Raw genomic sequence first — 16,924 nt, 5'->3', positions numbered from 1 at the left:
TCTCCAATTAATCACAGGAAAAGCCACAAGTGGTGCTGTGGCTTAAGTGATAGAGGGCTGGCTTTGAGCAAAACACTCTTTAGCTACAGGGCCCAGACCTTGAGTTCAAGCCCAGGACTGACCAAAAAAAAAAGAAAAAGAAAAGAAGTAGCTGGATGCACAAGTGTCCTTTCTGAGTTGCCTCCTTAAGTTTTGCTTTGCTATGTTTTGTGTGTGTGTGTGTGTGTGTGTGTGTGTGTGTGTGTGTGTGCCAATCCTCGGGCCTGAACTGAGGGTGAACTGAGGCCTGGGCTCTAGCTCTGAGCTCTTTTGTTCAAGGGAAGCCACACCATCACTAGGTTCTTTCCTTGTTTCTTTTCTTTTTTTTTGGATGGGGGAGGTGGTGGTTAATTGGAGAAGAGTCTCCCAGGCTTTCCTGTCCAGGACTAACTTCGAATTGTAATCCTCAGATCTCAGCGTCCTGAGGAACTAAGAATGACAGGCGTGAGCCACTGGCCTCTGGCTTCCTTAAAGAAAGTTGTTGTGGTGCCACACTCACAGCCCAACAGAAAGTTTCTAAATCAGCGGAAGTGGAGTTCTTGAGGTTTGGGATCAGGAAGCTGAGATCTGTCCACCCCCACCCCTCCCCTCCTCTAACCTGGCTGCATTCCAGAGGTCAAAGATCAGAGGTCATACCTTTTCTCTGGCGTTGGGCTCTGCCCAAAGTGGTTTCATCCCCACTTGTCAGGGATAGTTCTGGCTGGTTGTTGTTGGCTGCATCTTTACTGGTGTCTAGGCCCAGACGCCTTTCAGAGCCCCATGTCTGCAGGGCACAAGGGCTTGCCTCACACTCTCCCAGGGCTGGCCAGTAGGATAGGAGGTCATTGCCGTCCACATCTGTGGAACCAAAGTGAGTTACAGGATGATCTGGTTTGGATTCTGCTGATGGCCAGACACTGGGGCTTGAACTCAGGGCCTAGGCACTGTCCCTTCAGGCTAGCATGCTACCACTTGAGCCACAGCACCACTTCTGGTTTTCCCTATGTTCATGGTACTGAGGAATAGAACCCAGGGCTTCACGCATGCTCAGCAAGCACTACCAATCCAAAGAAACTTTTTTTTTTTTTTTTGTCAGTGGTGGGGCTTGAACTCTGGACCTGGGCACTTTCCCTGAGCTCTTCAAATCAAGCCTAGCACTCTACCATTTCAGCCACAGTCCCACTTCCAGTTTCTTGAGGGGTTCACTGGAGATAAGAGCTTCCTAAACTTTCCTATCCAGGTTGGCTTTGAACTGTGATCCTCAGATCTCAGCCTCCTGAGGAACTAGAATGACACTACTATCTGGCAGAAGTTCCATTTTAAGATCCTATTCTAATTGTAAGTAGAGTGCCTGGAGATGGAAGGCCTATAGTTGAGGATTCAGAAAGACCAGATTGAACTCCAACTTATAGAAAAGTCAAGGAGCTTATGATGCTGTTCCAGGGTCCCCTAGGGACTATTAGAAAGCTAGAAAAGAGCTGGGCGCTGGTGGCTCACATCTGTCATCCTAGCTACTCAGGAGGCTGAGATCTGAAGATCACAGTGTAAAGCCATCCCAGGCAGAAAAGGTCATGAGATTCTTTTTTTTTTTTTGCCAGTCCTGGGCTTGAGCTCAGGGCCTGAGCACTGTCCTTGGACTTTCTCAAGGTTAGAGCTCTACCACTTGAGCCTCAGCACCACTTCTGGCTTTTTTCTATGTATGTGGTACTGAGGAATCGAACCCGGGTCTTCATGCATGCTAGGCAAGCACTTTAACCACTAGGCCAAACTCCCGGCCCAGTCATGAGATTCTTTATCTCCAATGAATCACCAGAAAACCGGAAGTGACACAATGGCTCAAAGTGGCAGAACACTAGCCTTGAACTTAAAGCTTAGGAGACAGCGCCCAGGCCCAGACATCCTGAGGAAGTGACAGAGTCCTTGAAACACATCTAAGTGGATTATGGGGTACCCCTTGATCACCCATGGGGTCAGACTTCTTGTCACCTTTGGGGTGGCTAAGGAGCCTCTCACTCTGGGCTGCCCGGCGGAGTGGACGTTGGAAGCGTCCTCGTGTCCGGCCGTTGTCCTCGCTTTCTGAAGACGGGATGGACAGACTCCTTTCCTCTTCTAAAGATAGGTCACTGTCAGAATCAGAGTCTGCGCCTGGAGTTGGGAAAGTCAGGAGGAAAGTATAGCAGTGGCTTGTGGAGGTGAGGGTCCGGAGACAGGGGGGGTGGGGTGGGGTGGGTGGGTGGTTAAATCAGGGCAGGAAGCCAGGTAAGAGTGGCTCATGCCTGTCATCCTAGCTACATAGAAGGCTGAGATCTGAGGATCACGGTTCAAGGCCAGCCCCAACTAGAACATCCATGAGACTCTTATGTCCAATGAACCACCAGAAAACTAGAAGTGGTACTGTGGCTCAAAGTGATAGAGTGCTAGCCTTGAGCTGAAGAACTCAAGGATGGCGCCCAGATCCAGAGTTCAAGCCCCACAACTGGCAAGTAATAATAATAATAATAATAATAATAATAATAATAATAATAATAATAATAACGTAGACTAGAATTGGCTGCCACAGAGCTGGGACTTATTAGGGATGAGTTAACAGTGAATTAAGAGAACCACGTTTGGTTCTTAGCCCACTGTGATCAGATACAGCCCCCTAATTTGAGCAGAAGAAAAGGGGATCAGTGCAAGACCCTCTGCCTCCCTCCTCCCTTGACCCAGGGCTCTAACTCCACCAGCATCTCGATGAAACATGGCCACGTCCAGGTCAGTGGGGCCAGAGTGAGTCTGGAGAGTATGTTCAGAATGATCAACAGCTGAGCCAAGTCGAACCAGGACATTGTCCCTAGAAATGCAGAAGAGGGGCTGAACATGTAACTAAGCTTTAGTAAAACGGAAGTAGACTAGCTATTGGTGATGGGGGTTTTACCTGAGGTAGCTGCGGGCCCGCTGACTGTCCTGGTCCTGGGTTCGGCCAGAACGGGCACTGCTCACTGAAGAGACAGTGGAGGCACCCAGGGTGATACGGATAAGGCCACTCTCCTCGAAGAGGGCTGTGTTGTTATAGGCTCCAGGCCCCTGGGACGGAGGGAAAGATGGGTTGAGACACGGATGTGAGCCAGACTTGAAGAAACCTGAAAGCTGAGACCTCAGCTGAGAAGGTGGCTTAGGGGTAGAGTGCTTAACTAGCATGCATGAAGCCCCGGGTTCGATTCCTCAGTACCATATATGTAGAAAAAGCCAGAAGTGGTGCTGTGGTTCAAAGGGTAGAGTGTTAGCCTTGAGCAAAAGCAGCTCAGGGACAGTGCCCAGGCCCTGAGTTCAAGCCCTGAGACTGGCAGGGGAAAAAAAAAAAAATGCTGAGTCTTCTTTGGATTCTGAATCCCCAACCTCTTTTAGCTCTGGCAGCCTCCTCACCGGCCCTGGTGCTGGCCTTGTCTCTTCTGGTGCAGCCTTCTTGCCTAAACAGGCTGGTGTCCAGGCGGCCCGGGCATCTGCATTCAGGACACAGAAGAGCAGTAACACTGCCAGGCCCTGTGGATCAACAAGGATCAGCGAAGGTGACTGAGAGGTCAGAAAGCAGAGAAAGTCAAAGGAAGGTTATCAGGAGGTCTATCAGGGGCCAGTCGAAGTTTCTATCGGTGGTGCATAGGCCTGGCACTCGTGGCTCACACCCATAATCCTAGCTGCTCAGGAAGGTGAGATCTGAGGTTCATGGTTCAAAGCCAGCCCAGGCAGGAAACACTGTGAGACTCTTAATCTCCAAAGAAGCATTAGAAAACTGGAAGTAATATTGTGGCTCAAAGTGGTAGAGCGTTAGCCTTGAGCTGAAGAGCTCAGGGACAGCTCCCAGGCCATCAGAAGAAGAAGAAGAAAGGTAATTAGGGCAAGTCAGATCAACAGCAGGAATGAATGGGGTCTGTGACAATCTGTGGATCAGTGAGGGATCAGGAGAGTTTTAGGGTTGGGAAAAGTGGATCCAAGGTCAGTGTCCAGCCTGACATCCCAACCAACAGCAGTAAATATCCAGTAAATATGAGCTCCAGGCCTTACTTAGGACAACTGCCCTATCTAGGGTGTCAAAGGTACCTGGAGGCCACAGAGTCCAGCATGGAGGTAGTGGAAGGCCAGGATGCTGTGATTAACTGCCAGGAGGCCAAAGAGCCAGGAGGCACTGACGAGCAGAAGGAGTAGAAAAGAGCTGCGTAGTGTTCTGCTGTGGTGGGAAGACACACAGAGGTCAAGCAGGGCTTGACTAGGGCCACGTGAGGACATAACGGGGCCGGGGTGGGGTAGGTGTCACATGGAGATGTGGAAGAAAAATCACTCACACAGAGACATGGAACACTTGGGATGATACTAGGGAAGATGAGAAGAACACTCTGGGAGCCATGACAGGACATTGAGAAGACAAAGGAATATGAAGCCATGTGGGAATCATAGAAAATAGGGGAGGAAGGGGGCTTAGTGGGAGAGTAGCTTGCCTAGCATGCATGAAGCCCTGGGTTCGATTCCTTAGTACCATATATACAGAAAAAGCTGGAAGTGGCACTGTGGCTCAAGTGGTAGAATGCTAGCCTTGAGCAAAAAGAGCTCAGGGATAGCACTCAGGCCCTCAGTTCAAGCCCCATGACCAACAACAACAACAAAAAAGATAGGGCAGGGGAATCATGAAACCAAAAGAATGGGAACACGGGTGGCTAAACATATGACAAAGGCATAGGGAGGAACCACAGGCCAGGGTGTGACTTTATGCTCTTCATGCAGAATTTGGAACCCAAACTACACCAGGGGTACTCTGGGGGAGGGGGAGAAGCTCAGAATCCACTCCCCCCCATCTACCCATGCAAGTCTGTCATTCTGAGAACCCCTCACTTCGTATAGCCCATCCAACTTACAGCACAGAGGTCTTCTTAGCCTCCCTCTGTCCTGTGGAACAGGATGTGCGAGCGGCCAGGAGAAACATGGTCCCATTCATCTGAACGTGTGCAGCCAGGGTGCAGGGTGGAAAAGAGGAATAAGCCAGGCCCCAGTGGCTCACGCCTGTCATCCTAGCTACTCAAGAGGCTGAGATGTAAGATGAAGGGGTGAAGCCAGCCCAGGCAAGAAAGTCTGTGAGATTCTTATCTCCTCCATTGAACCACCAGAAACCTGGAAGTGGTGCTGTGGCTCAAAGTGATAGAGCACTAGTCTTGAGCTGAAGAGCTCAGACACAGAGGGCACAGGTGACCCACGGGGTGTCAGTCACTTACCACTATGACAAGGATGACAGGGCCAGCGAAACTCCAGATGAGAGGCTCATGGATGGAGATCCAGCAAAAGTCAGGGTTCCCATAGCCCTCAGGGTCCAGACCCACAGCAAGACCTTGGAAACAGAAGGGACAAGAGTTCCGACTCCCCACAAAAGCGCAAGGGTAAGTGGGCTCCTCCCTGGGGAGGTGGGGGGGAGGAAGGAGGAGGGGAGTGTAGGTTGGTGAGCATGATCAAGGATGGGGCGGGAGCATCATCCGGGTCCCATCGTGGGAAGGACAGCGGTTGGGGGCGGAGTCGGGACCCGAGGGGGCGTGGCCTCACCCAGCAGCACAGCAGGAACGCCCCAGCCCAGAGCATGGTAGAAGCGCATGGCGCCGCGGTCCACGTTCCGTGGCTCAACTTGCATGCGGTAGAGGTGCAGGCCCTGCACCAGGAGCCATGCAAAGGTGCTGAGGAAGAAGTAGTGCAGGAGGATGGCGACCGCCGTACACACCAGCTGAAGGCAGAGCGTGTGTGTTGGGAGGGGGTAGCCAGCATATCAGCGGACCCCACCCCAGACATCTGCTCCCCCAAACCACAGCGTCTCTACCCCAAACCTTAATCCCTGAACTCAGACCCTGAGCGTGGCCTCTAGTCCTGTTCAGCTCCCCCAGGTTGGAGACAACAAGACAACAGACAAAAAAACCTAAGCCAGGTGCTGGTGGCCCAGGCCAGCCTGGACAGGAAAGATGGTGAGAGTCTTCTCTCCAGTGGATCACCAGAAAACTCCAAGGAGCTCGAAGCAGCACTAGCCCTGAGTGAAAGAGCTCAGGGACATCACCCAGGCCCTGAGTTCAAGCCTCATGAGTGACAGAAAGAAAAAAAAATGCAAAAGAAAACCTGGTTGTGGGTTCTGTGGATTCCTAGCAGGAAGAGGAGCTCAGCCAAGCCCAACGCAGCTGCTACATTGGCGTGGATTCCTCGCACATTGGACTTGAGGCTGCGCAGGCTCAGTAGAATGGCTGCGGTCAATACCAGAGCAGCCACCGACAGAGCCACCACCACGTGCGTGAACACAGCCAGCAGTTCCAGGTCGCCTTCCAACCGCTGGAGACACAGAAAGATGTCACTGGGAATGTGTATGTGTGTGTGGGGGGGGGGACATCCTTGCCCCCCCCTCACTTTTCTAGATGTGAAACACAGCCTCACCTCACGTGGAGAGGCATCCATGAGAATCCCAAAGGTGCCTGTCCGGCTGCAGCGACACCAGGCGTGCGACCCGTTCCTGTGCACCAGCTCGCAATCCCGTGCTGTCCACAGGCCATGTTGCTCTTCCCTGGAACCACAGGACACACAGACTAGCCTTCTGGTCCTGGGAGTGCCCCACCATAGGGAGGGACCTGTGACAGGTCATGCTAGGGGCAGAGTGCTTGAATTGGGGACAGCATTCCCCCCCCCCTTTTTTTTGGTGGTGGGGCTTGAACTCAAGCATTTGGGTGCTGTCCCTGAGCTGCTTTTTTGCTCAAGGCTACCCTTTTACCACTTTAAGCCACAGCCCAACTTCCAGTTTTCAGGTGGTTCATTGGAGATAAGAACCTCACAGACTTTAATGCTGGGGCTGGCTTTGAACTGAGATCCTCAGATTTCAGCCTCTTGAGTAGCTAGGATGACAAGTGTGAGCCACCACGCCTGGCCAGGAACAACATTCTTAATGGGCCTAGTGACACTGATGGGGGGGGGGTGGGGAGGGAGGGGACCCCTCAAGGGTGGAAGGTGTGGAGACAATCAACTGGCTTCCTAGGACTTAACAGAGGGACCAAAGGGTTTCCAGAATGGGGTTCTCACGGGCCAGGTGGATCCCACTGCACGCAGATCGCCTTGCTCCGATTGGCTGTCTGTAGCAGGCGGAACTCGAGGCTGATGGGGGACTCCAGGACGCCCCTTAAGAAGTTGCGTCCATGGAACACGGCCACGCTGACCACCGGAGAGTTCATTACAGGGTTCTGGGGGAGCCTGAAGAGACAGCCACCTGGGTTTGGATACCGATGACCCACCCCCCACACTTATGCTCTTACTAATTTTTGTCAGTCCTGGGGCTTGAACTCAGGGCCTGGGCACTGTCCCTGAGCCTCTTTGTGTTCAAAGCTAGCACTCTACCACTTGAGCCACAGTGCCACTTCTGGCATTATAGAGTAGTTTATTGAAGATAAGAGTCTCACAGGGACTTTTCTGCCTGGGCTGGCTTCAAACCATGATCTTCAGATCTCAAGTCTCTGGAGTTGTTAGGCTTACAGGCTTCAGCTACCAGTGCTACCAGTGCCCGACCCTCTCAATTGTTATAGCTAACCAACAAATCTAAGATCTAAGAAAACTTCTAGCCTCCTCTGGGTTGCCAGGATTTTAAGACTCACTCCCTAAACTGAGGCCTGAGGCCTGAGTAACTCTGCATGGTCTGTTCTGCCACAAAAATTTCCCCTCCATCCCCATCAGAGCTCCAACAGTGTCTCTGTCTCAGCCAGTGAGGCCAGGTAGACATACTCACAGAAAGTTCAGGGGTGGGACTTGGGAATGTCTCTACCCATAGTACCTGGCACCTCGGCGCTCAGCCTGGAACTGGGCGGGGAGCAGCCCCCCCAAAGTACGGTACACCAGAAGGATGACAATGGAGATGCCAGGTTCCTGTTCAGGTTCTGGGGGGACCGGTGGGGGGACCACACTGGAGACACTGGAGTTTTCTGTGCTGCTGCCGGTGGGCAGAACTGTCAAGGGAAAAGGAACAGTCATTGTTAGTGATTTTTGAACCCAAGTACCTACAATCCTAATACCAAGCTCTGAGATCTGATCCCTGAGAATCCACTGCTAGGAAGGAAGGAAGGAAGGAAGGAAGGAAGGAAGGAAGAGGCGCATACTAAAGAAATGTTCAGAGCTGGTTGCCATCACCGCCAGTGGCTCAAACCTGTAATCCTGGCTCCTCAGGAGGCTGAGATCTGAGGATCCCACTTCAAAAGCCAGCCCAAGCTGAAAAGTCCAGAAGACTCTTAGCTCCAATGAACAAATCAAAAACAAACAAACAAAACAGAACAGCAGGACTTGGAGCTGTGGCTCAAGTAGAAGAGTGCCAGCCTTGATTGAAAAATTCTAGAAAGCAGTGTTCCGTCCCTTAGTTCAAGCCCCAGTACACACACACACACACACACACACACACACACACACACACACACACACACACACACACAAGAAATGTGCCAGGCTAATCCTAGCTACTCAAGAGGCTGAGATTTGAGGATTTTGACTCAAAGGCAGCCTGGGCAGGCAAGTCTGTGAGACTCTTAGCCTCAATAAATTACCAAAAGAAACAAGCCAGAAAGAAGGAGGAGGAGGAGGAGGAGGAGGAGGAGGAGGAGGAGAGGGAAGGGGGAATGGGGAGGAGATATGACTCAAGTAGTTATAGTGCTAGGAATGAGCACCCAGGCCCTGAGTTCAAGACCCAGGATGGCACAAAAAAAAATTAATAAAAATAAAATGAATAAGAAAACATTTTTTAGTAGGGAAGAGTCCAAGGAGATAGGACCAGGCTTGTGGATTCCTTAAGGGCTCTTTGGGTTATTTATTTTTTTGCCAGTCCTGGGGTTTGAACTCAGGGCCTGGGCATTGTCCCTGAGCTTCTTTTGCTCAAAGCTAGCCCTCTACCACTTGAGCCACAGCGCCACTTCTGGCTTTTTCTGTGTCTGGGGTACTGAGGAATCGAACCCAGGGCTTGTGCATGCTAGGCGAGCACTCTACCACTAGGCCACACTCCGAGTCCTCAAGGCTCTTACCTTCCGATGGGGATGGCCGTGGGGTCTGGGAAGGCAGTAACACATGGGTATGAGGATCCCAGGCATCCTGGCCCCGGAAAAGGTTGCTGTGGTAACGAGGGTAGCGATGGGAACTCCGTGCAGAACTGGGGTGTTCCATGCGATCGATACTGAGCACTGTGAGAACAGAGAAAAGTGACACCGTTGCCTTGGATCCCCTAACAAAGGCGCCATTCTCATTCATCCAGTGGGGCTCCTCGCTTTCCTGAGCTACATTTTCCTTGCTATGAGCGCAGAGCCTTTTGCTATCAAATGCTGAGGCTCACGACATAGCCTCTTGCCATTCCTGATAACATCGGTAGCTTTGGGGATCTACAAGTCCTTGCTTTTCCTCTCTCTGTCTCTTTCTCTCTCTGGTTGTCTTTTGAGGTGATTGTGGGGCTTGAACTCAGGGCCTGGGAGCTGTTCTCTAGCTCTTTTTGCTCAAGGCTGGCACGCTAAACACTTGGAGGCAAAGGGCCATTTCTGGTTTTCTGGTGGCTCATGAGAGAGGAGTCTCATGATTTCCCTGCCCAGACTGGCTTTGAACCCAGATCCTCAGAACTCAGCCTCCTGAGGAGCTAGGGTGACAGGTGTGGGCCACTGTACCCTGCCGCCCTTGCTCTTTCCCATCCTCTGTCCTGCCCTACCCTAACCACCACGCACTGATATTGGGGGTCACCAGCCCCACGGGATTCAAGTAGGTGAGTTCCATGTTCCTTGCAAGTGTGGCTGCATATTCCTCCAGATGTTGTACCAGTCCTGCACTGCCAGGGGATGCCCCAGGGGCCCGCTGCCCCAGCGCTGCCCACAAGTCCTCGGTCTCTGGAGCAAGGAGGGCGGAACCAGCCCACAGCAGATTCTAGAAAGATGGAGATATATAGTTGGGTTTAGGGAGCAAGGATTTTTTTTTGGGGGGGTGGGCCTGGGGCTTGAACTCAGGGCCTGGGCACTGTCCCTGAGATTCTTTTGCTCAAGGCTAATACTCTAGCATTTGGAGCAACAGTGCCACTTCCTATTTTCAGATAGCTAACTGGAGATGAGTGTCACAGACTTTTTCTTTTGTCCTGGTCTGGGCTGGTTTCGAACCATGATCTTCAGATTTCAACCTTCTGAGTAGCTAGGATTACAGGCATGGGCCACCAGCACCTGGCTTGTTGGTGATTTGATTCCGCCCTCCCCCCCTCATGGTCATGGGGCTTGAACTCTGAGCCTGGGTGCTATCCCTGAGCTCTTAGCTCAAGTTTAATGTTCCACCATGTTGAGCCACCACACCAGTTCCAGTTTTCTGCTGGTTCACTGGAGATAAGAATCTCACAGACTTCCATGCCTGGACTGGCTTTGAACCACAGTCCTCAGATCTCAGCCTTCTGAGTAGGTAGTATTACAGGCGTGAGTCACATGGGTGACCAGTGCAGGTCTGTTTTTGAGTTGAGGATTCAGGGCTGGGAGATAAGGGAGCTAGGATATATAAAATAAGGGGATCTCAGGCTATGGGGAACACCGGATGTAGACCTACCTCATTAAAGTGGGCGTCTTGTGTGGCTGTCAGGCCAAACCCCTGTTGATGGCTTTCAAAGGCCAGCAAGTAAGCCAGCAGGCGAGCAGTGACACGGACATCTTGGCTAAAGTAGTAGTCGGCTTGACCAGTCACCTCCCGCAGTCGCTGAGCCAGCTTCTTGGCTTCCATTGTATCTAGTACCGTTTTGTTCAGCTCTAGACCATCCAACTGCCAGGACAAGAATGGAAATGTTTTCTCAAGAGCCTTACAGGGGCTGGGAATGTGGCTTAATGGTAGAGTGCTTGCCTAGCATGAAGCCCTGGGTCCAATTCCTCAGTACCATATACACAGAAGAAGTTGGAAGGGATGCTGTGACTCAAGGGGTAGAGAACTAGCCTTGAGTAAAAGCAGCCCAGCGACAGTGCTTAGGCCTTGAGTTCAAGCCCCAGAACTGGCAAAAAAAAAAAAAAAAATGAGCCTCACAGGTAGGTAGGGAGAGAGGTCAGTGGCTCACACCTGTAATCCTAGCTACTCAGGAGGTTGTGATCTGAGGATTGTAGTTGGGAACTAGCACAAGCAAATAAGGATTGGAGGATCATAAAGTGATAGGATATGGGATTTGGGGCCCACTCCAAACGTGCAAGGACAGAGCCTTACCAGCAGGCTGAGTTCTCGAAAGGCAGGAGAGGTACAATTGAATAGATCGGGTTCCAGCCAACCATGTTCTTCATCACACAACCGCACAGCAGTACCTAGGGGCAGGTAATCCTTGGTCACCCCTGGGCCTTGATTTACCTTTGCTAACGGGGTGACCACAGTACCCTCTCTTCTTCCAGGAGGGGGCAGTAGGGAGCCCTGCAGAATGGGCATATATGGCTTGTTGCCTAGACATCGCAGCCCAGGTCCAGGGGAGGTTCCCTGACCTGAGAGATCTGTGGGCATGAGGATGAGCTGCGCATGCGCGCACGCACGCACACACACACACACACACACACACACACACACACACACACACGCATTCATTCTAACACACACATGGGCCAAGATGAATTCACAGATAGGCCAGCATTCACACACACACACACACACACACACACACACGCCAATGCTCATAATTACACACACACACACACACACACACAGATCACGACAAGCACCAGGACACATAATACTCTCTGGTGCACACACAACGACAGCAACACAGACAAGGTCTTGGGGTTAGGATTTAGCATCATCATACATTTGAATGCATTGCCTCAATGGTGACCTTGCTGGCCCTTGTCTGTGGGGTTGGGATGGAAGTTGACCTGGGCTTTTAGGAGGTGCTTGTGAACCGAAAGGACCCTAACTTTATCAGATACAGGACCCTGAATCCCCTCAAGACAGACCCACAGACGCATGCACAGGCATAGAAAGACATTTGCAGGAGCATGCGCACACAGATGATTTCTGTTCAGCCACTGCACAGATCCCAAGCAGCAGGGAGGGGCTGTTGGGGGCGGGGCCTCAACCAGAGGGGCGGGGCTGCGATCTCAGCCAATTAGTGAAGAGCCTTGGGAGGTGTGGGGCGGGATCTTCATAGGACATAGGAAATAGGGAGGAATCTGCAAGGAAACCAGGCGATTCCAGGGACTCCAGGATTTTTTTTTTTTAAGGGCTCTCAGGCAGCAGGGAAGGGGGCTGCAAAGGGGACCTTAAGCAGCAGGAGGAATCTGCAAAAAGCTCTGGCAGTGGGAGGGGGCAGCGCACCTGAGCAAACACGTACCCCTTACCTGTACCCCGCAATCCTGCCCAGAAGCCAAGAGAAACAGATGGAGGCTTAATGAGGGTGTAAGGGAGAGATCCAGAGCCCCTAAAGGGGTAGTAATGGGCTCATATACATTCCTACCCCACTCCCACCTCTTCTACAGATGCAAGGACCACCCCCCCCCCAATTTTAGGAAGCGAAATGGCTCTAACAGTCAGAGAACAGGCCTCACTCTTACCCTGGGCAATGTTTTGCCCATCAGGTACTCACCCAGGGCCCCCCGGGGACAGGGTACTGTGGCCAAGACACCGAATTTGGTCTGGGGCCACCACACACCAGATCTCAGGGACTTGGGGCAGGCATCATAGAGCACTAAGGAGAGAAAGAACACTGAAGACAGCATGGCGGATGTCTGAAGCAAGTGAAAATCTTACTTTCTACCCCTCTTCTTTTACATTTCAGCTCTCCACAGCCCATCACTTCTCTCATGGCTGTTAAGATTCTGTGATGTCAGCAAAAGTACCGAGGCGGGGTGGTTAAAAATGTGGGGGACGATGCCAGGCACTGGTAACTCAAAGCCTATCATCCTAGCTACTCAGGAGTCTGCGATCCGAGGATTGCAGGTTCAAAGCCAATCTGAGCAGGAAAGCCCCTGAAATTTTCATCTCCAGTGAACCACCAGAAAACCTAGAAGTGGCACTGGGGCTCAAAGTGGTAGAGTGCTTATCCCACCACTCAGATAGGGGCAGCACCCAGGCTGTGAATTCAAGCCCCATGATTTGTGGGGGATGGAGGTAGAACCTATCCAGGGAGAGCTGGGTAGAGTTTACTCACCTCGGCAGCCACTGGCTGTCACTTCTGCAAAAGGACTGTCACAGCTGTTGCACTGACGGCCCAGGGCTCCTGAGCGACAAGGACACTGGCCACTGTGAGGTGCACATGAACGCGAGGTGGAGCCCACGGGGTAGCAGTCACATGGGAAGCAGGAGTCACTGCCCCGAGGTCGGTAATGGAACTCCTGTTTGAGGATGGGTCAGGGGCCTGAAGTCAGAGGTGAGGGTTTAAGATAGGGATCTTAGGTCAAAGACTTCAGGGGCATATATAGAACCAAAGGGTAGAAGGAATTAGGGCTCACAGGTCCAGAGGAAGACTAGCCTTATAGGAAAACAAGAAAAGGCTTAGGAGGGTCAAGGAAAAGAGGCAGCAATTAAATCACAGGTAAAAGCCCCAAATCAAGAGCCAGAGAATGGCTGGGAAGGTGGCTTAGTGGTAGAATGCTTGCCTAGTATACATGAAGCCCTGGGTTCGATTCCTTAGTACCACATAAGCAGAAAAAGCCAGAAGTGGCACTGTGGCTCAAGTGGTAGAGTGTTAGCCTTGAACAAAAGAAGCTCAGAGAACAGTGCCCAGGCCCTGAGTTCAGACCCCAGTACTGGCAAAAAAAAAAAAAAAAAAAAAAGAGGCAGAGGTTAGCTAGCTGGAAAAAGAATCATGTACCATGTCTCAGGACAGTATTTAAGAGTCAGGGGGAAAGCCAGGCATTGGTGGCTAATGCCTGTAATCCTAGCTACTCAGGAGGCTAAGATCTGAAGATCGCAGTTGGAAGCCAGCTCTGACAGGAAAATCTATGAGACTTTATCTCTGATTAACCAGCCTTGGGTAAATAAGCTAAGGGACAGTAACCTAAGTCCTAAATTCAAGTCCTAGTACTAACAGAAAAAACAAACAAACAAAAAAAAGGTCAGCAAACCTTGCAATGACACTGCCCGTTTGTCTTGTTACAGTTGGGGTCAAAGCCCTTGTGAACATCACAGTTGCAGGGCCCACAGGTGGGGCTCCCCCACCAACCCCGAGGACACTGTTGGTCCATCCTGGGAACAAAAGGAAGTATAAGGGCCTTCCCCATTGCTCCCTGATCCCACCAAACCCTTCTAGAACCTCAGTCTCCAGCCTCTCACCTGTGTTCACAGTGATGACCAAAATATCCAGCTACACAATCACAGGTATAGCCATGGGGGACCCCTGAGAGGTGCCGGCAGGACCCCTGGTTCTGACAAGGGTTCAAGAGACAGACATCCACACAGCCGGGTCCATAGTAGCCTATAGATTGGGTCAAGAAGCTAAATCACTGGTCTCAGAGCAAAGAAGAGAAAAGGCACCTGTTTCTCCCAGTTCTCATCTCCTCCAAGACCACCTCCAGCTACCACCCAACCTCCTCTCCACCCCACCCTCTTGAGGCCTTACCTGGCCAGCAGGTGCAGGAAAAGGTCTGCCAGAGGTCACGGCAGTCAGCGTGGGGTGGACAGGGTCCTGATGCACAGGCGTTGGTCACGGCACAGCCTGGCTCCACATTCACCCCATGGCTGGGAGGTAGCAGAGTTGGGGATCCCAAAGGTGCTGAGCCAAGCCACAGCCCCTGTGGATGGGGGAAGACCCCTATGTCAAGGCACCTCAATATCAAGCTTTACAACGCCAGGCACCCAGTTTGATGATCCCTGTCATGCAGTCTCCCCCAGACTCCTGAAAAGCCCTTAAAGATCCCTCATGTACCCCTCTACCCTAAACCCTGAAGAATCGCTAATGATGCTGCCACCAATGAGATTCCTTTTTGTCCCTTGTGGGGATTGAACTCTGGATCTGGGCACTGTCTCTGAGCTCTTCAGCTCAAGGCTAGTGCTCTACCTTGTGGACTCACAGCATTACTTTCAGTTTTCTGGTGGTTCATTGAAGATAAGAGTCTCACATACTTTCCTGGCTGGACTGGCTTTGAACCGTGATCCTCAGATCTCAGCCTCCTGAGGATGACGGGCGTGAGCCATGGATACCCAATTGAGTGATGCTTTCCAAATCCCCAGGAGATGCTAATCTCACACCCATATGCTCATCAATGTCCCTAGACTATATTCCCATGGTGATCCCTACCTGGATGCAGCCGACCAGACCCGGAGAAACCTCCTCCTGACTGCTGGGGGGCAGGCCGCCCACATGGAGTTGCTTTATCTTCAGGCCCTGAAGTTCATTTCCCACCGCCATGGTGTCCTGGAGGAGTAAGATTGTCAGCCCTAAGGGTGACAGTGCCTCACAGCACCCCAGCATACCCTAGACTCAGAATTGGCCTTTTTTGGGGGTGGGGGGAGGGGTCAGTTATAGGGCTTGAACTCTGGGCCTGGGTGTTGTCCCTGTGCTCTTCAGCTCAAGGCTAGTGCTCTACCACTTGAGCCACTGTGCCACTTCTGGTTTTCTGGTGGTTCACTGGAGATGAGTCTCACAGCCTGGAGATGGTGGCTCACACCTGTCATCCTAGCTACTCAGGAGGCTGAGATCTGAGGATCATGGTTCAAAACCAATCCGGGCACTAAAGGCCATGAAATTCTTATCTCTAGTTAACCACTAGAAAACCAGAAGTGGTGCTGTGGCTCAAGGGATAGGGTGATAGCCTTGAGCTGAAGAGCTCAGGGACAGAGTCCAGGTCCAGAGTTCAAGTCCCATGACTGACTCCCCCCCCCCCCCAAAAAAGAAGAGTCTCACAGACTCTCCTGCCCCGGCTGGCTTTGAGTCCTGATCCTCAGATCTCGCCTCCTGAAGTAGCTAGGATGACACGGGTGAGCCACTGGCGCCTGGCTAGGATTGCCCTTCTTCTAGCCAGGTATAACTGTTCTTGGTCCCTCTGTAAAAAGCATTCCCAAGACTGAAGAACCTGCCAGGGCATAGGTGCAGTCAGGGTGGCCTAGTGGTAGAGTGCTTACCTACCATGCACAACGCTCTTGGGTCAATTCCTCAGTACCACATACATAGAAAAACCAGAAGTGGTGCTGTGGCTCAAATGGTAGAGCACTAGCCTTGAGAAAGCTCAAGGATAGTGCCCAAGCCCTGAGTTCAAGCCCCAGGACTAGGCCAGGATTCGAGGTAGCTTCCCTGACGGGAGGGCCTGCTCAGGGCCAACCTGCCTGGTAGGATGGACTTACAGCAGGGATCTGAGCAGAGAGACTAGAGGAAGAATGGCAGAGGGAGTAGAGAGGAAGCAGACTAGTGGTAAGGACAAATAAGGTTAAGTCTGATTGGTAGACCGAGGATGGGGTCAGAGGTCAGACCTGGAAGAGGCTGAAGTCCAAGGTGACCAGGAAGACATGGTGGCCCTTCCGACCACCGGGCTCCTCCTGTAATTCCAGTCGCAGATCATGCCATCTGCCATCACTGACTGTCATCTGGTCCAGCAGGAGGTGGGCAACATGGTTTGAGCCTCTCGTTACCGTCACAGACAGCAACCCCCGGTCTAACTGTGGGTAGAGAAGCAAAGCCCAGAGTTAGAGCCCCACGTTTGGGCTAAAGCTAGGAGATCAGATCAGAGGGCTCAGAGCTCAGAATGATCAAAGATCAGAAGAGCAGAGTCAACAATATACCTGTACCCAGGATACCGATGCCAGGGGTTATCTTGTTGTTGGCATGAGTTGGGGTGGAGGGCAAAGAACATGATCAAAAGAGTCAGTGAGATCAAGGAAGAGTTACATTTGCCAGGCATTGGTGGCTCACGCCTATAATCCTAGCTACTCATGAGGCCGAGATCTGGTGAACGAGATTCAAAGCCAGATCGAGCACGAAAGT

General features: G+C 51.8%; 1 protein-coding gene across 1 annotated transcript in view; it reads right to left on the bottom strand.

Annotated features, from left to right (window-relative positions):
• Positions 1–16,924, bottom strand: part of Celsr3 (cadherin EGF LAG seven-pass G-type receptor 3) — a 29,279-nt gene that overhangs the window by 2,174 nt on the left and 10,181 nt on the right. The window contains exons 10-33 of the mRNA XM_090323129.1: positions 16,414–16,599; positions 15,245–15,361; positions 14,567–14,738; positions 14,281–14,422; positions 14,073–14,193; positions 13,157–13,340; positions 12,593–12,694; positions 11,233–11,327; positions 10,594–10,803; positions 9,741–9,936; positions 9,057–9,212; positions 7,826–7,997; positions 7,084–7,251; positions 6,448–6,574; positions 6,139–6,345; positions 5,581–5,755; positions 5,259–5,371; positions 4,905–4,984; positions 4,096–4,222; positions 3,424–3,540; positions 2,936–3,084; positions 2,742–2,851; positions 2,005–2,163; positions 676–876 (exon numbers count right to left, since the gene is read on the bottom strand). Of these exons, the coding sequence (XP_090179255.1) occupies positions 676–876; positions 2,005–2,163; positions 2,742–2,851; positions 2,936–3,084; positions 3,424–3,540; positions 4,096–4,222; positions 4,905–4,984; positions 5,259–5,371; positions 5,581–5,755; positions 6,139–6,345; positions 6,448–6,574; positions 7,084–7,251; positions 7,826–7,997; positions 9,057–9,212; positions 9,741–9,936; positions 10,594–10,803; positions 11,233–11,327; positions 12,593–12,694; positions 13,157–13,340; positions 14,073–14,193; positions 14,281–14,422; positions 14,567–14,738; positions 15,245–15,361; positions 16,414–16,599 (3,586 nt within the window). The remainder of the gene's footprint in view (positions 1–675; positions 877–2,004; positions 2,164–2,741; positions 2,852–2,935; positions 3,085–3,423; positions 3,541–4,095; positions 4,223–4,904; positions 4,985–5,258; positions 5,372–5,580; positions 5,756–6,138; positions 6,346–6,447; positions 6,575–7,083; positions 7,252–7,825; positions 7,998–9,056; positions 9,213–9,740; positions 9,937–10,593; positions 10,804–11,232; positions 11,328–12,592; positions 12,695–13,156; positions 13,341–14,072; positions 14,194–14,280; positions 14,423–14,566; positions 14,739–15,244; positions 15,362–16,413; positions 16,600–16,924) is intronic.

This window comes from Megascapheus bottae, chromosome 32 (assembly GCF_031878675.1).
Source record: "Megascapheus bottae isolate mThoBot1 chromosome 32, mThoBot2.hap1, whole genome shotgun sequence".
Taxonomy (NCBI): Eukaryota; Metazoa; Chordata; class Mammalia; order Rodentia; family Geomyidae; genus Megascapheus; species Megascapheus bottae.
The sequence above is the reverse complement of the archived record's forward strand: the minus strand, read 5'-3'. Positions and strand labels throughout refer to the sequence as shown.